The sequence below is a fragment of the Aquila chrysaetos genome, chromosome 4 (genome assembly GCF_900496995.4).
Source record: "Aquila chrysaetos chrysaetos chromosome 4, bAquChr1.4, whole genome shotgun sequence".
NCBI lineage: Eukaryota > Metazoa > Chordata > Aves > Accipitriformes > Accipitridae > Aquila > Aquila chrysaetos.
The window spans coordinates 29983130-30006191 of NC_044007.1; the positions used below are offsets into that span (position 1 = coordinate 29983130).

General features: G+C 39.7%; 1 protein-coding gene across 2 annotated transcripts; it reads right to left on the reverse strand.

Annotated features, from left to right (window-relative positions):
- Positions 1-642: 642 nt before the first annotated feature.
- LOC115340095 (carbonic anhydrase 3-like) lies at positions 643-17507 on the reverse strand. 2 transcript variants are annotated; one of them, XM_030010988.2, is made up of 7 exons: positions 17257-17507; positions 16159-16356; positions 8655-8773; positions 7836-7928; positions 6839-6904; positions 5816-5971; positions 643-1846 (listed from the first exon to the last, which is right to left on the reverse strand). In XM_030010988.2, the coding sequence occupies exons 1-7, from the start codon at positions 17300-17302 to the stop codon at positions 1727-1729; spliced, it is 798 nt and encodes a 265-aa protein (XP_029866848.1). In that variant the 5' UTR covers positions 17303-17507; the 3' UTR covers positions 643-1726. The 2 variants fall into 2 exon arrangements, with proteins under 2 accessions (XP_029866848.1, XP_029866849.1); XM_030010989.2 differs by lacking the exon at positions 5816-5971.
- Between the last annotated feature and the right edge of the window lie 5555 nt (positions 17508-23062).

Consider the following 23062-nt stretch of genomic DNA (forward strand, 5'->3'; position numbering starts at 1 on the left):
GCAGCTGCATGGTGCTTAGTTTCTGGCTGGGGTTAAACCACAACAGTCGGGAAATACTAACAATGACTAAATGAAATTTCCCAGCCAAAACACTACCTCTTTGAAGGAAGAAAGCAAAGTGAGGACACGGTCCAGAAACTTCAGCAGTGGGGAACCTGGAGAGAGGGAGCATAACCCATCTCATCACCAAGCTCGGCAACATCCTCCTGCCCTAGAACACGACAGATAAGAGGCCAGCCACTGCCAGAGCAGCAGCTGCTTTATATTTCCAGAGCTCAATGTAAATTACCATTCAGATTGGTGGGTTGAGAGACAGACTGAACTTCTTCACTGTGCAATCAACTTGCGAAGGAGTTGATTCATATGACATTACAAGAAAGCCATTGTCAGAATAGGGTGATCTCACTAAAAGAATAGATGTGGATGTCTCAATGATGTAGCATATTTAAGATGCTATTTCCTTGCTTGCAGTCACATGAAATATTATCAGTACTCTTGTAGTTCAAACAAACACCTGAAAAAGATACCATCTATCATCAATTTCCATGCAGGTGTATTACAGAGGACATTGACAATTCTTTCTTTAAAATTATATTTTTACATGTTTCTAAAATTGGAAAAAAACATACAGAACAAAAATTCTTAAGTAAATGTATTTATTATTGTTGGATTTTTTAATGAAGAAATACTGTTACTTCAAGTATAGGCTTACAATCTTGTTTCATTGTTCTTTATGGCAGAACAAGAGACAAGAGCTCCCTGGTCAACTGCACTTTGATCAGGCAAGTCAAACAGTGGTTTCAGATATTTATGCACAAATCTCATTGACAGCAGGATCAATTATATTTGTACATGAAGTGAGAATCTGCCTCAAAAAAACACTAAAAAGATTTAAGAACTCCTGCTATCTTAACACTCTTTTTACACAGAAAAGCCACTTGCATACATGGAGAAAAGATATATTCAGGATACGAAGACCAAGTTCTCAAAATCCATGTCACTTTGATTGCTATAACATTAAAATGCAAATTAGTCTTTTAATATGGACAACCAGTTGTGACACAAACAGAAACAGCTCTTCTCCCATTCCATAGTTTTAACTACGTATTACTTGGTGAATACAATTTTCAGATCAGACCTCTGTTTCACCTGTCCGTTGTTTTAAGAAGTTAAAAGCTTAGATCTTTATCAATGGTTATGAAGCAATTTTCTATCCTTTCATATTTTATGTGAGTATCAAATACCAAATGAGTGCTCTCATTTATTTCCAAGAATGCCTTGTGCATTAACTGGTGCAGCTCAGAGCAGGATATGGATAAAGCTGAAAACAACTACTGAAAAATATGGTTTTATGCTGAAAACAATTACTTCTCTTAACTGCAACCTCTTTAGCATGGAATAAGGCAAGCATCAAGGGACTTGTGTGCAACAGGAAATGGTTTTGTAGTTATTAGTAGCATCTTCTTTCTTCCTTTGTACTATTAACAAAACCTAATGTTAAAGCAGTTATGAAGAGCCAAACAGATTCTCTACTTCCATTTTTATGACAGGATTTGCCTACGTAAATGTTATCCTCTGGAAGTAAAATTCACATTTCATGACTCAAAGTTTCAGCCTCCGGCCCTACAGCTGGAGTTCTGTCTAAATGCAACAGAGGACACAAAACCAAACCATCTCTTAGTTCTAGAGGTTGCCTCACTCAGGGACACCCAACCTGAGCCAGGTCCTAGAGGAATGATGCGCTCACCATCCTGAAGTATCGAGGCTGAGTCGGACGCCAGTTATCAACCAGGGGGAGATCAGGTTCATTCTCAGCATTCTTGGATAGGCTGCGGAGCTTCGCCATCTGCAAGAGAACAAAAATTGAAGTGTCCTGATGGAAATCCCTTGGGATCAAATCCACAGCCCAACAATTAAGCCAAGGAGGCTGGCCCAGCCCCAGAAGCTGGGGAGAAAAAGTCTCCTTCAAAGTTGTGAAGATGTCCTTCACCGCATCACCACAAAAACTGTACTCATGTTCTTTTCCCAGTAGTAATATTCTTAGATATGGTCAAAACAGAAAAAAATGGGTCCTATCTCAACAGGATTGTGAAAAGTACAATCACTTACATGCTGTCTGCAGAACTGCGTACAGCCACAGAAACTGTGGGAAGTCCTCAGAAAATGCGATTAGAACAGCCCATGCCCTAATAAACCTCTCCTACTCTAATAAACCTCTCCTACTCTAACCCTGCCTTAGCGTCTGATTGTTAAGAAGCCTCTGGAATTGCAAGTTGTCCAGGCTAATTTATAAACTAATTGTTCATTTCTGTGGTGGGTCTGTAGCAGAGGATATATTCTGCTGCAGTGACACAAAAAAGTCCGTTATTAATAACAGGAATGTAAATCTGGATAATGACGTGGTCAAGGTTTCAAATGGTTTGTAAACAGGGTCTGCAGCTTGACTCTTCTTGGCCATTTTTTTTTTAACCAAGGTATGGTTTTTTTGAGGGATGCCGTAAGAAGTGTTCTGCCCATACTCTTCAAAACTGTATAATGCTCTTCCTCTACCGCTTTCTGGTTTTCCAAGGATGCAACACATAATACCCACTTACAGATACATTTTGTTCATTTGTTGTCACTGCCATGCACAACATTAAACAGAAAGCGTATCAGCTGTGATTCAGACACTTGACACTTCTCTGTTTGAATGGCTTACCATGAAAAGAATGCATACATTTTCCCACATCTACACTTGAAAATGTAGCTTCATGCATGGCATGATCAACTTTGTTCGCAACTAGCTTCAATACACTGACATATCTACCTTTTACAGTACAGAGGTCAAGTCCAATAGAAGGAGGATTTCTCTCTGGGCTGTAAAAGCTGGGTTCACTGTGACTATATTAATTCCAGTTTATGGACTGAGCTAGCTCAGGCATCTCAGCATTGCTCTTCACAGCTCTACACGGCTCACAAAATCCAGATATCTCAGTTTGCCTGAACAATGATGAGGTTACATTTATAACCAGTACAATATGCATCAGCTGGATTCTTCATGTGAAATTAAATTTCAGATTTCAGATGAAGAATAATTTTTATGGGAACAGTAGAAGATGAAAGTAGTTAATCAGTTTTGTCAATACTGATAAAGTACTATTGGAGAAGAGATTGCTGGTTTTTACTATTATTTGTGGAAGATCTGCCCTACTCAGAAAAAAATGGCATATATTCAGGCTATAGCTACATAAAGGTGAAAAAATTAGTCTGCAGTTGGACAGAGTTATTCCACAGTTAAACTCCTATCCTTTCATTAAAAGTAATCTGAGCAGCTAGGCCACCCACTCTACATCTCAGGGACTTCTGGTGAATTGATTTTTCTGGCAGAGTACTGATTCGCAGCGACTGCACTTATCCTTGTGGCTAATATACTATTACCATCTGGCTGCAAAAGCATGCAAGCGATCCACTGTAAATGCACACGCACTTAAAATAATTACTATTAATGAGGCTGCCACAGTAGTACACTTTCTAGGATTAGAAATAATTGGTAACACAATCCTCTTTTATGAATAGATTATTTAGACTGCAGGCACTCTGGAGTGAGGAAAGTCTTTCTATTGTGTTTGTATACAGTACCTCGCATACACTGTCAATTCTTCCTGAAAAGCGGTTATCTCAGGATAAGAGCCAATGTCCCATCTATATGTAGTAATTTCCTTTTTACCTTAAATGCTCCATTTTTTCTACAGTAGGGCCAGTTAGAGGACTGTCTGTATTTTTCCCCAAACTCACTAACTTTAGATAAGCTGAAAAAAAGGCCATGACCCAAATACAGTAGTGATTAAGAAGTCTTTTCATGAAGCTGGATCAATGATGTGATTAGTTATTCCTCTAAAAACACATTTTAAACCAGAGATGCTCAGTAATGACTACACTTTTCCCAACAAAATCTGTAGCTGATCTTCTGTAATATAAACCTCTAAGCAGATTTATTTTGTGGAAACCAGTCAGACCATATTTGTATTTTTCACACAAATACAAGCTTCAAAATAGCCCACAGTTTTAATTTTCAGATGGGCAATGAAACAGGAGGCAGATCAGTTCAATAAGCTGTGAAAATTAAGCTGTAAGTTATATGAATACATTACCATATTTCATCTCTTGCCAGCTAAGGTTCCCATCATACCTGAGTTCTGTTTTTTAAAATATAAAGAGCCACATAAATACAAAGTACTAGAAAATAAGATTTTTTTTTTTGTGATACCTGCACATCAATCAATGCAATGAAACACCTTATCACCTTGAGAACCTAAAATGAAAAGTTATGTGTCTACATATAATATCTACATAGTATGTCAGTCACTTGATTAATGTTCATGTTCTAATTATTCTGGAGTCTTGAAATTTGTGATATCGTATCATTATAGTCTGCTGAGTAGAGGAATAATCTCAGATAAGAAAACTGACTTGTGTGGTATGAGAATCATAGGCTGACATGATGAAAGAGGGCATTCAAATTTCTCTAAATGGGACTGATGGGGAATGAGGATTAACAAGAAATACTTCTTCATGGTAAGTCAGCAGAGAATGCTTTCAATTAGCAAGAATTTATAGTTATCTGATGTTGCTACTGTTTGTGAAAATTTAGTTGGTACACCTTCCAGAAACATGGGTATCAAGCACCTGATACAACACTTCTGTAATTTTCTTGGTTACGTGACACAATCTAGAATATGGGGCAGACAGAATCACCAATCCCATTAAATTTGTATTCTGTTAAAAGATGTTTTTGAAAGAAGCATAAGAGACACATTTGCAAAGTAGAATGCTCAAAAAGTTGGAAAGGCTCAGCTGCATTAAGTGAGAAAACTGGACTCCTGCTTCATTCAGTGTGCAATGTAGTTACGGTACCTGACTGTCCACTGCTTTTCATTGCAGATGGTCACTTTTTCACAGCAGCTTTATTTCATCATTTGTCCAGTGATTACCCTCAAACATTCATCATAAGCAATGAACACTTTACCTGAGGAAGCTTGACACAATATAAATGGTTGAAAAAATCCTGCATAATCAAAGTTGTTGGTGCAAATCTAACATAAGCTTTAGCTAAATATGACAATGTTCTGATTTAAATGGTTGCAGGAAAATACAAGTTAATGGCTTGAGTTTTCCTACATTGGCTCTTGGTGTAATGCAGTGTTTTGAGCTCTATGTAAAATAAAAGGTATGAGCCACATCCAGCTCCATCCTTTCCTACTAGCAAGAGCTAATATCGTGGGAACACAGGGACTGGGAAACAGAAAGAGAACTACTCTTTTCTTTAGCTGATGTCACAAGAGGTGCCTTGCCCATAGAAGCAAGAACTCTCATGTATAGTAATTACTGCTTGCTGTTAGTCACACTCCAAACTGCTATAAACTCTTACTGTCTACACTGTTTTATGATTTTACTGATTTATTAAGCTCTCTCATGTCTGTGGATTTGAACCACCGTGATGTCTGACGTGGGCTAGGAAACAATGAGCTGTTCCAAGTAGAGAAGATCATCATCTCTTCTCAATTAGTTAATGTAGGAGTCATACAGAGACAGGTAAAGTTATGTGTCTAATAGTTGATTGCACATATTAGGTTGTAGACTGCAGTCCTTTGAAGATTTTTACAGGCTCCCTATGGAGTCCCAAGGTAGTTTCTAAGCCATTCAGTTCTTCACTCTCCTTTTAATCATGCAGTTTCTCACAGAATCCAATGAGCATTTTCCTTGTCAAAAGAATAAGATCAGGTTATGGCATGTAACTAAAAAGAAGTGGGTAAAATATAATCTATTTGAAGTTTACCTGATCTGAGCTGACTATGATAGGCTCTCTAAGAACAATCCAGGTGATGCACTCTTCACAAGGTGGAGTAGTGAAAGACCCATGGTATGTCCAGTAGTCATGAGATTTAGGGAAAAGAACTGAAGGATCGAAGTTTGGGAAAGGAGCTTCTTTCCCCTTAAAAAAAACCACAAACACAACAAAACCAAACAGAAAACACTTCAACAGCTCTAGTCAAGATTAGGTAAAGATGCAGCTCTGGTATTTTAAGCAACAGAGAGTGACAGATACTTCAAAGGTATGAACGAAGGAAACTAAGCACACATCTACACAAGACATCATGATACAGTGTAAAGATAAGTGAACTGAATGACCCTCACAGATGGGCCCAGAGAAGCATGACACAACATACAACTCCATGATGCTACTTCTTGTACCTGAGCTAACTCATGTGAAGCGGCATCCAGTACCAATGTGCTTCACTTCTCTTCCTTCTGGCCTTCTTTCTCATGGAAATTCTGTCTATCTATTGAATATTGGATTAGGTCACCATATAATTAAAGTGAGACAGGTATTCTAGATTTATAATATCTGTGCTAATAGCAAACAAGACAGCCTATGAAATGCGAGATTCCTATCACACAATATCTGAGACACAGATTTCTTGTCAGTGGCATTTACAGAGGTCCATTAGGCAGCCTGTTTCAAGACAGAATGGACCAATTTCCAAAGGTGCCTTTCTTTTGTCACTGACCACTGAGGGAATAAGACTCCGTACCTAGTTTGTAGGTGAGTAAAGTTTGGCAAGATGATTCTCATTTTCACAAAATTACAAGGCCCACTAAAGCCAAAGAAGGGTCATATGTAAATGGAAGAAAGGAGTTTTCTTGTTAAGGAAAAGCTACCCATGGTTTTATTCACAGGTATATTCTGGTAATGTTGCAGAGCAGAATTTGAAAACTAGAAAGTCATGCCTCTTGATTTTTCTTTTTGTCCTGAGAATTTGCAGCAATTGTCCTATAATGAAAAGCCCAACATTGTTACCTTTGTTTTGATAGCATTTATTTCTTCGAGAATCCTCTTCATCTCCGGTTTAGGAGTTTTCCCTACCTGTGAAGAAGAAAGCATGAGCAAACCAAAGAGTTCTGCTTGGTCAGTTTTCTTCTTTCTCCTATTTCTTTTATATGTGCATCTAAACATATCAACTATAAAATTACAATGCATTAACCCAACCTATCACCCTACCAGCTTCGTAAGCTATGCCTTCTGTCTGTACCCTCTGTCTGTACCCCAACAGATATTATGACCCAAATGAGGAAATTATATTAGTACAGAACCTCGGCATCACAGGTAATTTCACAATACAGCTATTCCTGTTGACACTGAATTTTAGCCTAACAAAGATAAACAACTCTTCAGACTCAAGTACAGTATTTGGAAAAAGTTTCATTCTAGTTTAAAAGCCAGATGTCATGGTCAGATCTACTGTTTGCAATTGTTGATCTCAACACAGATGTCCATCTTTCTATCTCTAGTGAATGTTAATCAAACAAGAGAGAGAAAGACCACTATTTCAGGCTAAGACTGCATGCCCTCAAAAGGATTTTAAGAAAGGATGAGTTGCATGTATTGTCTGTGAGTTAGTTTTGCCTGGGAGAAAGTTCATGAAAAGCCTAGGAGCGGTATCTGTCCTTGAAATCAGTCCATGATTAGCATAGAAGACAGCTGACTGCTATTGTAGAGAGGGCCACTACTGACATCGTGTCCCCAAAGCAGGGGCAAATACATCTGGATTTACAGCTTCCACCAGCCACATAGTGACACAATAGCTGCTGGGACAAGTGTGTGTAGTATTGGATACCATTTGAAATAACGTGACTCATGCTCTGTAACTTGAAAAGCATGCATTACTGAAAGTCAAGCCCTTCAATGTGGTACGATCCCTAGAAAATACATTCAGAGGGTTTTATCTTTTTTAACCATGTAAGAATAGAAAACTCTCTAGTAGCAGTACAAAGAAGGGTTGCATGCTTCTACTTACTTGCAAAAATATGGCCAAAACAGCTATTCCATCAGTTCTTCTCACAGCATCAAGGTAATTACTGTATTTGGGATTCCAGTGTAACAAATGTAGCTGAAACAAAGAAAAACATGTAAAAAAATATCCATTATTGAATAGCAAGCCATCAGAGGCTGAATTTAGAGTTCTTCATATACATGAGAGTTTGGGAGAACAAAGAATGAGGATTAGGCTTTCCAGTAAAAAAAAAAGGGGGGGGGGGCAGAAATCTCATCTTAAAGCTGAAGAACACAGAAAATATGCTTAAGTAAGCAGGTGGGACATGCAGTTCAGAAGTCACCTACTGGCATGTGATTCATTTCCATTTGGCTTTCAAATTACAGCAATTCTAGCAAAGAATCCATATGAATGTAAGCTCTGTATATTAGTCTACAGTTCTCATCTTCCCTTACAATCCTAAAGTGGTAGAAAATCAAGGTAACACATCCTTCCTTCTTTCTGTCACTTCCCACTTTCTGTCACACTTCCAGAATACTGTTTTAGTAAGTTTGCATTGCTTCTCAGTAATTCAGTCTTGCTGTCCTATGTTTCTAGCCACGCTGGTTTGAGAACATGGAAACTTTTCTTTCACATAGTATTTTTCTTTTCTTATGCTGTGAGAATTACTTCAACCTGATTCACATTTATAAGAATCGCTGGGAGTAAGAATAAAATGTCACAGATAAATAAACAGAAAGAACTCCTTGAAAAGCAGACAAATGACAAATTTTGTCCCACTTGAAGGATAATGACAAATGTTATTTTACACCCTATTTTAAAATGAAAAGTGGTGACTCTTACCTCTCCTGCATATCTCACTCCATTCACAACATGCTCAGAGCCATGGTCATCAGATGAACCCCAATGAAAGTGAAGCTGACGCAGCCTGTAGACTCCTGGAAGTGGCCCACCTCTCAGCACTGCAATTGATAATCTGCAACAGCATTAGACTCAAGTATCTTCCAGTTCTTTTAAAATAAATATAAATATTTAAAATATTTACATACATATTTACATATTTACTGTACAGATGCTCTATGTTTTGAGAGTACTGAATACATCTGGGAAATCTGCACTGATTTTAGGAGCATTTCAGGCAACCATCTTCAGCTACAAGCATTTAAAGGCAGATGAAAATTATTTGTGTCTAGGCTTCCATTATAGTCAATACAGATCATTGTTTTAATTCAGCTGCATAGATGTGCATCTAGTACCTTCTGGGATATTCCAAAGACACCTGGACAGGACCGGAAGATGTGACACAAGATCTATAGAAGAACTGTACTTTTCTAAAGCAGTATCTGGAGGCAAGGTTACATTAGGTTATCAAAAATGGCATGAGATGCCTGTGTTTGAGTAACTGAAGTAAGCCCCTGACCAGAACAGTCAAGCCTCTAGAGTAATTCTGCTTGCCTTAAGGTAGACACTCAATAGATGGTGGCCTGAATTGCTCTCTGGACTGCATTGATTAAGTGTGACTCCATCTCTGTTGACTAGAATGGGAGTTTAGAGACATAACCCACCTACTTTTAAAAGCCCACAGAAGACACCTAAATTTAGATGTCTTAATCTGCCCCTGAATTCCATCTGATATCTACCTATATCAAAGCACACAAAAATAGCCGTGATTAAGATCAACTACTGAAGTGCTAGATGATAAACAAATTCCCACAAAACACTACAGACTGTGTCTTTTACTGCAGGCTATGACTTATTTGTTTAAAAAGCTATGAAATTACTGATGCTGCTTCTCCAGCTGTGGAAGAAGAGAAAGAAAACAGCAAATGAGCCATAAACGCAATCACTGAGAATGCAAGCTGTTTTCCTAAAGAAACGTCCTGTGATGAACAATACCCTGTATTCTAAATAATCTTAACACTTTTACATTATATACCAAATGAAGGTGGTACATTTGAAAGGATCTCACAATAAAAAGGGGAAAACTTCTTCACATTCACCAAAATACTAATTATTATTCAGTTCTCATTCACTTTAATTGGAGATAGAAGTTATAGCATTCCTATAAACCATTCCGCAGTTCTTAAGAACAGGTTTTATATGCTAGGGAAAAATACCCTTAAATCTGAAAAGAAAAGGAATTAAATCCATGATCATCTCAAGAAATAAAGTACTAAGAGTATTCTTTACTGAACATTAGGAGCAAGCTGTATTCTCAACAAATTCTTCTTCCTTGTTCCCACAGACATTCAGTACTGTGGTCGATGCAGATATGGTAACAGGAGTAGCTGACAAGGCCATCAATTCTCCATTAAAATAGATCTGTAAGACCAAATAATCCAGTTTAAGGTAAAAACGTGTCATTATTTCCACTGATGGGCCATCAGCAAACATTTTCAATTGGGCATTAGGTAAAGCTCTACATCACCTCGTGCCAACACATTCCTGCTTCACTCATCTATAAATAGACAGTAGCTTTTGCTTAGAACACTTTAAGCAGACACAACGATGCAAAGACTAAGATGCCTATAAACCAACATCTCCTGAAGGACAAAAAGGTGCTTTCTTTAATTGCAAGTATGTAGTATAAAATATAGAAATACATGAAATAACAATCTAAGTAAACTAAATTTCCCTATGTCAGTAAATGAAATTTCCCCATGCTTTAAAAAAGGTAAACAAAACAGTTACAAGAATGAAGTTCTCCAATATCTAAAACATAAGAAATCCCAAACTATGTCTGCATAGCTCAAAGTTAGTAAAAAAACAAAACAAAACAAAAACCACAAAAACCTTTATTTTTTTAAACATGTGGCTTGGAACATAAATTCTAAAGGTATCATTATCATCTTGGGTTTTTGTTCTCAGAAAATACTAACACAAATAAATACAAACCCATATAACAGATAAAAAAAGAATATGAGGTAAAAGTTTATAAAAGAAACTATGGTATCTTTAAATTGTTTTTCAGTGGTGTTAAAATATAGCTTTATTTTTATATATTTACATATTTATATGTTGCAGGGAATTATTCTAAGAATTATTACACAGGAAATGTTCACCTTAAATATCTGAGACTCACAGTTTTAAGGCTGCAATAGCTGTTTTCCTACCACAAAACACTTATAAAAGGTTGCTTTTCTAGAAGGCCCCATGAATCACTCTGAGCTTCTACCTAAGACACTGCATGAAATAAAAAGCAAGAGCTTTAAAAAAGGAGCCTGCGGGCTCACTCCCTGACATACAGGCGGCCAGCTTTTCTCTTAGTCCTCTGAAATACTGTGTAATCCTTTTCATATGGCTAGCTGAATGGCTGGACTTACTTCTGAATATTGAAAATGTGGCATTTCTGTTCCTGTTTCTGCTGTACTGGAAGTAACAGGATGGCCACAGCAGACTTAGCAAAATACAACTCCCTCAAACTTGCTGTCATTAAAGTAACACGGCCCAGCTGCAAGAATATACAAACCAGCCCAGGAAGACAAGGGAGAAAAGTATTCACTCCTTTTTGGTGCCTTACTGTTGCAAACTCTCATCCCATTGCTCAGTGACTGACTCTTTTTATAGGGTAGGGGTCTGGTTGTTAATCTGCGCCAAGGTCAATCGTCATCTATCCTCACAAAGGTAAAATTGGCAAAGTTATGCCTACACAAATGCCTTCCCTGTTTGCTGTGAAAGCATACCATGAAAGTCGGGTAGAAAAACGCAAGGAGCACCAGGCAGACTCGTGAGGTGAGCTGTGTTTATAAACATGAGAAGAGATCACTTTTCTTACAAGATTTATGATCCTCACATCCTGCTAAATCCGTAAAATGAACTGGTAAACATTAGTAAGGTATGACTGTATGACAATTGAAAAAGACACATTACCTTTGTTATGCTGCTTTATAACAGAATCTAACAGTGCAATATAACAACCACAGCTTTTTAATGTCAGTGCCACATTTTAGATGTTATAAAAAAGCCTCTGCTCAAAAGACGATCTCTGTACTGAAACAGTCTGGCTAACTGCAGGGATAAAATACGTTTCCTAAAAGCTTTTGGAACTGAAATTTCAGTTCTCACTGAAATTTTCTTCAAGCAAGCACTGAATAGCTATGCAGAAGAATTACTTTTGTTTGTATTTGAACTTTGTACTCTTACAGGGACAGAGCGGGAAAGAGAAGTGTCTGACAGAAGTCTGTCACCGTGCCACCGACCCTCACCTACACTGCAACACACCTTTTCCAGTTTTGTGCCTCTTGATCACAGCCTGTTCATCAGTGAGCTCCCAAATCACCTTTGTGGTAGGGCTGAAATCCCCATCTCCAGGGGCAGAAAACTGACAGTCCACTGCATAACTGCAGCCTCAGCAGGCCCTTAACTGTTCAAGCATTTTTACCTCTAACAACGGAAGTTCAAAGTTAACAGAAACTCAACTCTTAAAACTCCCTGTACCCAGGCTCTGCAGTGCTCATATTAACGCTCAGTACCTTCATGCAGACACTACAAATGATAGATGTGTTAAACACTGAAGGAAGAATTTAACTTTGCTGCCTTTTGCGGTATGCGGTATAGCCATCGAGCGGTATGTACCACAGCTAGACAAGCACTAGGATTTAGCTGTGCTATTCTTGTAACAGCTACTGGCTTTTTCCGGTGTAAATTCAGTACACAAAATGTTAAGTAACTTTCTGCAGGAATCAGCTAAAACTTGAGTGTCTATGGACAGACTTCCCTCAGCTTTAATTAAAGTTACTGGGTTTTGTCCTCAATGTTTTAGAACCATTCAACAACTAAACATTTATTTGCCTTAAGTTGGTACTCAAAATCTCGTTTGCAAAGATAAATGAAATTTCTTACAAAGTGGTACTCCAGGAAATGCTGTCCACAAGCACTAGTCATGCTAAAAAGAGACCAATAAGTAACAAGCTCTCACCACTCACAGTAACCATCTCTTTCAATTTTTTTTGCATCATCCACTTCCAAAGGCACACATTCCTTTGATAAGAAATTGAAAGATTCTGCAAACAGCATCAAGGTAACCTTATAAGAAAGTGTGCCTGCACTGAGCTACTCCAAGCCCTTAAACGTCATCCATCAGAAAGTCAGTAAAAGGAGAAGTAGGAATCTGTTTGGCTGATGAACTTCCATAGAAAGTGCCAAGGAGTTAACAAAAACAACAAAGTGAGAAGATGAAAGAAGGCATCCATTTGACATAGCCTTAGTGTATCTCTCCCTAGCTGCTGTGTCCAAGTTCCAGTACAAGACTTATGTATCTTTATTAAATGACTGAACACCTTGATCTAACCATCTAACCAAGGTATTACAAAGAAAGCCAGAGAGTCATTAATTGTAAGGAAGTTGCAACCTATATATATCACACAGCATCATGACAACGGTCCCACCAGTTAGGTGCTCTCAGGACACTTCTCTGGCATGAATATTTTTTGAATTTTAAAAGCAAACAAATGGACTCTGCTGGTAGAAATAAGATTGCAACTCTGATTCAAAACAAGAGTCACTGCTGGATCTAAAAGAGTATCTGAGTTGCCATTCAGGCCAAAAACCGCAGCAGTGGTAGGCTGCCAAAGTACTCAAGTTCTGGTATGGATTTTATTGGGCACAAATGCCTAGGAGGTTTTGATTTCAGCTCCCAGTTGATTCAAAACAAGAGTCACTGCTGGATCTAAAAGAGTATCCGAGTTGCCATTCAGGTCAAAAACCACAGCAGTGGTAGGCTGCCAAAGTACCCAAGTTCTGGTATGGGTTTTATTGGGCACAGATACCTAGGAGGTTTCAATTTCAGCTCCCAGATCTTTCCCAGATTTTGAGACTCCAGCCTCCACCTGCAATGATTTTACAGTGCTTAAGGTCCTTCTTCCACATAGGTATGGTAAGACAGGCAACTGAGTCCACAACAACCCATTAACTTGTATGGACAGGCAGCAGAGGCATGACGCAGCTCCTAAAGCAAATATCTGTCATCAAAGCCTTCAACTGTATAGCAGATTCTTAAAGTCAACCAGGCCTTATAAATAGCTGGAGATAAATTCTCCAATTCCTTCCACTAGACTAACTCCAAAGACAACAGTAATAAGGTCTTTTTCAACATAGTATGTGAATTACATTGGATGGCACTTTCCCTGGAAGCTTCTCTCTAATCATTTGAGTTTAAGAAACTGTCCCAATGGTGAATATTCAAACTATTCCTGGCACAGCAGACACAATGGAAGTAAAACTTGGTGACATCCAAAGTAATTCATTTTAACACTCACCTTTGCAATTTATTCAGAAACCTATTTTATCTACCACTAATGAAAATCCAGATAGAACTACAGAGATGGGTATGACCGCTCTAACTGAAAAAGTCAGGAAAATAAAGGAAGCCCTTAATTTTCTGCTTAACTCAGAAATAATTTAGATAGAGTGATAGACAGATAGATAGATAGATAGATAGTCTGCCTTTGTTCCAAAGGAATAAAAACTTCATTCCTATATTAATGCTCTTACTTATGTATGTATTATGCAGGTGGGCGTTCATTTACACAAAAAATAAGTCATTGTACCTATCCTAAAAAACTTAAAACATGCTCAAGTCAGTAGGAGTATGCACAGTGGAATTTGTCCTGCAATTAGCACTATATTAGAGAAGGAACACCACCCACAGACTCTGCAGTCAATGGTATAACAAAGGAGACATAACAATAAACACTGAATGTTTCTTGCCTTCAAAGAGTTCAGAAATACACCTACTTTTTTTCCAGTGAGTCACTTTTTATTTCTAAGATCAGAACACAACAGTTACTGAGCAGTTCATCCGAAAAAAAATTCACAACATTCCAAAACTTTCTGCTCTTTGTGGCCACAGTGTTGCATCCATGCTGTAGATTGCTGTGCCTGGATACTCACTGGCACGCAAAATCTGAGTAATTGTAACAGTAATTATTTTGCCATTTATGCAGAAGATGTAACCATTGATATTGTTGATGCTGTTCCAACAAATACAAGAGATGGTAAAAAATGGTAAGTAATGGTCATGGAGGTCTTCTCATATGCCACAGCTACATTTCTTTACTGATGTATTGTGTTATCTATCATTAGTAATATTTTTATTCAAATAACATTAAAGATTCCCACTTTGCTAGAGAAGTAATCAAACTCTTGACTGCATAGTCATTTGTGAGTTTTGATAATGTATTAACTAGTCCAGCTTACATACATTTTGATCCTCAGTTTTCATGAAACCCAAGTCATTCATTAAAAATCCATACCCATGGATAATTAAGATCAATCAACCTATTAGTAAAATTCCTCCTAGTAATTATAGCTGTCAATCCTAGTTATATTGTAATAGAAACTGGAACTTTTAATGCAGTTAAGAAATAAGTCTGTACACTGTGGAAGACAGACTTTTCAGTATTTTACTGAAATTGACATTTCTTTTTCCTTTTCTTACCATCCCATGTACTATAAATAATAACACAATTCTGTTGACCTTGACACAAGAATAAAGAGTGAGGTATCCATTTGATTCTTCCTTTTTAATCGCAGTACTAATGCAATTTCATACTTCTTTCAGCATTGTTTTTTCCTTTTAAATATAGCCAACAGTATTAACATGAAATGTCAGTCCTTCTGTCAACATAAACTAAGTATTTCTAGCACCTGTTAAACTGAACGGACACATCTCTTCAAAATATATAACCCACCAACTCTTAAAAGCTATGCATTATATATGTAGCACATTGTACGTTGTCATAACTATGAATGGATTCAAGACTTCAGACATTAAAGCTGAAACACTGGAATTTCTCAGCTTTATAATCCTCATTAAGACAAAATCTCATGAATGCCAAAGGGAGTTTTAACTGATTAAATACCGTGACTTTGTGGCAACATCTGGTTCCTTACTTCATTTATCAGAAATTACATGGGTACAGCTTTCAAATATTGTAACTTCAGCCATATAGACAGTTAAAGATGTTCTGCTGGGCATCACAAATAGCTTGAGTGGAATTCAGTCCTCATAGATAAAGCCTAGACTCCTTGCTCCTGGAAAGCAACACAACTGCCATGGCTTTTGCAAGCTCAGAAATCTACCTTACACGTTAAATCATCCTGCACTGAGCTTCTTTGCAGCTCTCTCCATTCCCTAGGATTTTACCCATGGACTTTAAAAGTAGTCCCAGGCCCTTCCCACCAGTTGTGCAGGGCAGTGAAGTCATGGAAACCTGTATGTCACATGCAGGCAGTGCACAGAGACCTTCTGACAGCCATGAGAATTCAGAGCACACTCTGTCTTCCAAAAAACTTGAGAAATAATCACTGATATATAACGACAGCTTGAGATTAAAACAAAACTAACCTGATCTATCAAAGGAATCGTCAAATACAACTCTGCAGGTCTTCCCATTATTGAGGATGGTCTTAGCTGCACAAGGATCATAACTAGCAAACCATGGTAATAGGGAGCGATCGTAATGCACTTCTTTGTTATTGATTTCAATAGGTGACTGATGGCGTCCTTTGGCAATCGGGTAGTTTTTGTGCCACTGATCAGGTCCTAGAAAAAAACAGAAGTATCATGAAAACCTTTTCTAGCTAGGTATGAATTATACTCGTGTTACAATAAATGCAAGCTTGGCTTTGCTTAGCTACGGAACATCAATTAAATGTATTATTAAGTAGGTTACTAATTGTCTAGGTTGTTAGTCATGCCCTGTCAAGAGTTTCACTGTATAAAAAGCAATTAGATTACTCCAGCTGAAATACTGGATACTGCAAGTCCTTCAACTGAACCTAAACTCTCATGGCAACTGCAGGACTTTACTTATTGGGAGACTGACAATACACCAAGGAAGGAAACTAGAAAAGTCCAGCAGTGGCTAGAAGTATGATGGGATATACCCGAATCATTCAAATGTGGCGCCATGTACCCATCTGGAGATAGAAAAGGCCACTGGTACCTGAAGAAGAGAGGAATTTGAAACATGGGTTTAATTACCGTCACGGTTTTATCAAGAACTTGATGTGGAAAAAGCCTGACCAAGGCCGTGCTGCTCCTGCAGCAGAGGAGAGCTCAGAACAACAGGCCACCCCGCTCTCCCACCTCTGCGGGCAGGAGGAACCGTGCCTGCGCTGCAGACCGGCACTACTCCTCCGGCAGCAGGGCCAGCCTAAAGCTGGATTTTAAAGCTATGACAAATCTTAAATTATATTGACAGTAGGAAAACTGACTTCATTTGACTTAGAGACAGACCTCTGCCACGGCCTCCGCCTCCTCCGCACCTGCGAGCGGCGACCGGCCGGCCGCGCTGCCGCCACACAGACCCAGGCCCGCCTGGAGCCCCTGCTGCCCCTCTTCCCGCACGCCCAGAAAGCGGGGCCTCCCGCCTTGCCTGGGGTCCTTCTTTGGTCCCAGAGCCGCTGCCCGCGGGGGCGGCGGCCCCGCGGCCCCACTCACCGTTGTCGCCGTCGTAGCCCCACGGGTAGTAGCTGGGGTTGATCATGGTGTCGCTGCCGCGCCCCGGCGCCGCGCCTCAGCCCCTCCCGGCGGCTCCGGCAGGACGGCGGCCTCGTCTCACGGCGGCTTTTTATAGACTCCCGCCAACTCCATGCCCTTCCCCGCCGCCGGCGGGCCGGGAGGGACAGCAGAGCCCCGACCGCCGGGGGCGGGGAGAGCCGCGCTGCCTCGCCTCGCCTCGCCCCGCCCGCGCTGCCCCGCCGCTCCCGCTGTGAGGCGCCGCCGGCCCGCCGCCCCCAGCCCCCGCCGGCCTGCGGGTGGCGGGCGATTCTCCTCGGAGCTGCCGCGGGGGACGGGCCGTGAGGGGATCCCGCTGTGCGGGGGGTGCAGAGGGTGATCCCAGCGCGGGGGACGCGGCATGGCTCGCCAGCTCTCCCGGCGTGCGGGGGCCGCGGGGAAAGGTGCCCACCCGGGGCCGGTGCCGGGAGGGCCTGGTGAGGGGAAAGGGGCTGCTGCCGCCTGCCCCAGCGCCGAGTACATGGGAGTATAGAAAAGCACGAATGTCCACGACTAGGTACGGGCAATGTAGGAACGTTTTTCAGATTCGTTTAAGATACGTATACGTACGCGCACAGACAGACATGGAGACACAACAGGAAGCTCAGGCTGGCTGGTGTCCGAAATTAAATTTACAGGTTACCGGCAGGCTGGCTGGGCTTTTTATGGTTGTTTGTAGAACGCCTGTTTGCCGTAAGACTGCGTCGGGGTGGGAGAGGCTGGGTCCCTCCCGAGGAGAGCGAGCTGGTGGTGGGTTTCCCACTCGATGTGCAGCGTAACCCTGGTCTGGAGGTCAGCTGGGGATGAGGGGATGAGTCCAACAGCTTCCATGTGCAAACGGCTATCACAGGTTCACGCCCTTCCCTATGAAATTCCCACATATACACTTGGGTTCCGGCGCTGCTCCCTGCTGCGCTGTCTCCCGCTGCCTTCATAAACAGCTTCCCTGCAAAAATTCGGTAGCATTAATTGCCCCTGCCTTTAAAAAGGTGCTGCTTCCTACTGAAAGGATTCTTGGAAACTGGAAATAACTAAACTAGCTGAAGATCCAGTTACTGCCAGCTCCAGATAAAATCTTTATTATCAAGTTAAGCATAGGATCTGTTTGTTTTGCTTCAGCTCTAATTCTCCTTTCATTTAGCAGGGTGTTATCCATCAAATTGCACTTAAAATTGTAAGCATACTTGTTAGCGTGCATGCGTTTCTTATGTGACGTGCATGTGGCACACAGAAACCAAATGCCTCCTAAAAAATATTTGTTATTCTGACACATTGGGAATTATCAGGTGAGTTAGAGAAGGCAGAGGTTAGCACCAGTGGCGTAAAATGAATGAGGGACTGACTAGGCAGAAGACAAGACATTGGACTGAAAGGTGAATTACTGCGATTTAAGTTTTAGTAGACTTTCTGAATAAGAAGACGTGAGATTATTGCATTTGATAGTAATGAAGTGGGGAAAAAAGTACAAGTTGGTTAAAGAAAAATGCAAATGGCACAGGTTGGAAGTGTGGGGTTATCATACAGAAAAGATCAGTACCCCTGAATATTGTGTAAACTACTGTGGGTGAAGTTTAGTAGCTGAAAGTGCAACACGGTGGTCTTGAATCACGGTCTTGGCTGATATATTTTTTCTGATCTGAAGTGGAAGTGAAAGAGAAGGAGGAAGAATGGGATTCATTTGTGATAAAAGGTCAATAAGCATTACCAGGCAGGAACTGCTCACAAAAAACCAAGCACAAACCGAGGGCATGTCAGTGGAGCTGGAGAGACCCTGGTGTGACCTCCTCTGAAACAGGTCTGTCATCCTCATAAAACTGAATTAGGATGAATTGGAACAGGTGCAGGGGAGACAAGGGAACTAAAGAGCCTCTTTTACAAGAAGAGACTATAAAAGCTTAGTGTGCTTTGCATAGCAAACAAATGGTAAGAGGGGAAGTGACAGCTGTCTGTATATACACATCATCAGAGAGGTAAACACCAAGAAATGAGAAGACTTACTGAAGCTAAAGAGCAATGTTAGCCAAGGAACAATTACATACACGTGTGCCATGAACAATTTGAGGCAAGGTAACAGGTGAAGGTTTGGAACCACCCAAGGTATTCCAGTAACTTTGCAATATTAAAAGTGGAGACATGAACAAGGTACGCAGGGGCTATGTATTTATGCCCTACAGAGCACATAGTATTTCCCACCTCTTCCTCAATTTTCACTTCCATTTCCCACCATCTTCTCACTGCTGTGACCCATAGACAAATCTCCACATACAGAGCGTCTCCCAGTGACTCAGGACACTTGACAGACTTCTAGATGGAGCTATACTGCAAACATGACCATAGGCTAACTGTAGTAGCCCAGGACTATGCACCTCTATTTCCAGTCCAACATTTGCTTAGATGGAACCCAGCTCTCTTCACTTTTTCCAGTTTCTCAGTTAATTTGTATGAAAACAGCTTCAATTTGCTCCTGAAAACCAAATTAGTGTTAAGTCAGGGAAACCATATTGAGAAAATGTCTCTGGGAAGAGGGGAGGAAAAGAAATAAGAAATGGAGTTCTGGTGCCTCCTGTACTCATGCATTGAAGTTGATCAGTTGGTCTCATCTGCCACATATAAATCTTCCCTAGTCTCCCCATTTTTCCAATATATGTCCTGCACGCACCAAAAGAACTTTGCCCAGCCAGAAGAAGGATGGCAAGAAGACAAAGCCCTGGGCAATCTAATCTAATCTGATCTGATCTTTTAAATTCACTCTGCTTTAAACAGGGGCTCTTCTAGATGAGCTCCTTCCAGAATGATTTTTTTTGGAAGACTTTATGAATATATCACAGAATCATGAGGACTCCCCCAAATCAAATTTGAAGGCTTATCACAATTTCACATCCATGTTAGGACAGGAATCATGCCGGTGACATATCAACCACAAGGCAGGTGGTTTATAAGCCTGGTAGGACATAGCCATTTTTATTCATGAAGGCATTGCTTATGTGCCAAATCCCAGAAGACTCCCACATGGAGGAGAGGCATTAGTAACAACAAGATTTGCAATGGAGTGAGTATGGAAAGTGGCAAACATCGTGGGTAAGCAAAGACAGGGATTAGAGTAATTTGAAAGAAAAATAGTGAATGACATGAGCTAAGATGGAGCTCAGCATGGACAATTTTAACATGCTACCTTAGCTACCAAGATTGTTTTCAGTGTCAGTGCTAATTCATTTAAAGCTAGTCTCCTTTAACAGTCCTCCCACTATCTGTAATTGCACTCAGACAAACAATTAATACTGTTCACTGATAGTTACTTACCCACATTTGAAAAATAATATTTTGATGATAACAGTAAAGAAAGAGGGAAAAAAACCAAACCCACCCACAGTAGATGTTACTTTCATTGTTTTAGAGCCATTAGTAATTTCTAAGGAACAAGGTATAGTCTCACCCAGTTTTCTTAATAAATAGTCACATGTAATATAAAGCACTGTATCTTTTACACCTACTTAGATGGACAATTTTGAGGTTGTACTTTACTACCTGGGTAGGAAGGCTCAGTAAATACTGAAATTTCTGTCCTGAGCTCTAAGACACATATAGCATTTTTCCAGAGTCACTCTTTGTTCTGAACTCCTTGGCATTTAGATAACATAAGGGACTGTGGAAGGAAGGAAGAAGCAATCTCAGAAAAAGTTTTAACCTTAGACACTTTATCTTAGACCTTTAAATTAAATGAGTAAGTTACTTCTGAGGAAAACAAAAAGATGTCCTGTGTGTACCTGCTTTCACTGAGCTCTTTTTCTGTGGGACTTGAGGCTCATCAGGAGTACCAAAAGAGAGACGAGACTTCCTCCTGTCTTCTTCCTCTCTGATCCTTTTCCTTTTTCCAGACAGTGTTCTTACTCCTTCCCTCTGAATTTCTCTCCTTTCCCCCAGCCTGAGTACACTGTGTCCCTAAACACCTCTCTCCAGGTGAAATACTCACTTCCTTCTCAGAAAAGCCCCAAATAGAGTCATTTAAAAACACTGGCCTTACCAGCGGATGATCTCCTCTTCCAGTAAACGAAAGCCTTTAAAAGTCTTTGCTGGGCTTTTCGTTACTAAACATGGCCTAAGTTTCCATGGCATAGAAGACAACAGTCAAAATTAAATTTGCTTTAAAGTGGAGGTTGAAATAAAAAAGCTTTCACAGAGCAAAGTGATATTCACCATTGGACAACAACATATCCCAGTGTGCCACAAAACACATCATGATATACTCAGCTATAATTCCAATTTGGAGACTACTGGATTCAATGAAATACATTTTTAGGCAATATGTCAATAAATGCTTTTAAAGTATGGATAAGTTATAGAAGAAAAATAAGCAAATATATTGTATATATTAACATGTTTTCTATGTGATCTCTAAGGCACTTGAACAAATGTTTTCCACCCAAATACTGATGTTTCAATGAGCTAAATGTTCAAATACGTGTCTTGCCTGTGAAATTCTGATTAGTCATTCAGGTTTTTTATTCCTATACCACAGATTTTCTCTATATGCATTGCTAAGACTAACATTACTTTGTAAGTTTTAAAGAGGATGCTTTTTAATTTGACAACAAAAAAGAATTCCTTTGGATCCCAGTGAGGCTCCTCCTTTTTTTTGAAAATGTGTATTATCCACACATATATTTATAGGTTGTATTACATCGTAGAGTTATTATTGTTGGTATTTGCTCTTTATATAACAGTAGCAGTCAGAGGACCTATCATGACAGATATTGTACAAACATTTAATAAGGCCTTCTTCAGCGGCCTGAGACAGATGGGAAGCAGGTAGGCAGTCAGGAGCACTGAGAGTAGCTCATAATCACGAAGCAGAATAATGAGACAGTTAGAAATAGGATTCCAGGATTCTTGATGATTCATGCCATGCACAAAATCACTAGAACCTTGACTTCCAAAAAGTTTTGTTGTCCTAATTTCCTGAGGAGGTACAGGTATTTATTTCAGGGCAGACCACAGGTCACAATTTGGTGGGTCACATCTGTGTGTTGTAACTAATAAATCTACTGCTGCTTTAGGTAATGGTAAAGTCAGATTTACAAGAAATGTAAGACAGACTTCGTCTCTAATTTAAAATCAATTTTAGGAATAATAGTCAAGGTCAGAGATGAAAAGCCATCAAGAAGTGAGGTTAAAATTCACCAGACAACATCTATCCGTTAAAAAAATAAACAGGCAAATTCAGCACACAGAATCCTATAAACTTACTAGTTAGATAGCCATTACGGTGTTACTGTAAGTATTACCCAGATGGCATATATGCTGAAATGTAAATCTCTGTTCAAGAGTGGAGCAATCTGCTCATGTGCTCTGGCACTGAGGCTTAGAACAGTAAGAATTTGACCTCATCTTTTCATAAAAGCAAAATCTGAACGTCTGCTGTGAAATTCCCACAATTCGGTGGCTGCTCTCCACTAATGTATAGTTTTTATTTACATTTAGTTTATATTGACCTTAAACTGTAAGTCTAAAGTGAAAAGGACTAGTCAAATATTAAACAGGTAATTAAGTTTACCAGGATAGTTTTCTAAAGCTTATACAAAACATTTATTCCAATCCTTCGTATTAACTGATGTGATAAAATTCTGTCTTAGGATCTGAGCACACATAAGGAAAATCTGGAAGAGAAACCCACACTCTTTATAAACAGCAGTCCCACTTCCCAGTCTAAAATGCCCCAGCTCTCACTCTTTCTCTGACCATGTTCACTATA

What these genes read in the sequence shown, in the direction of transcription:
- LOC115340095 (XM_030010988.2), bottom strand. Translation starts at nt 17,302, where the DNA reads ATGATCAACCCCAGCTACTACCCGTGGGGCTACGACGGCGACAACG. An exon ending in GAGTGAGATATGCAGGAGAG is followed by an intron (nt 7,929 to 8,654) that starts GTAAGAGTCACC and finishes TCTTTGTTTCAG; the next exon opens with CTACATTTGTTACACTGGAA. An exon ending in TTTTGGCCATATTTTTGCAA is followed by an intron (nt 6,905 to 7,835) that starts GTAAGTAGAAGC and finishes TCTTCTTCACAG; the next exon opens with GTAGGGAAAACTCCTAAACC.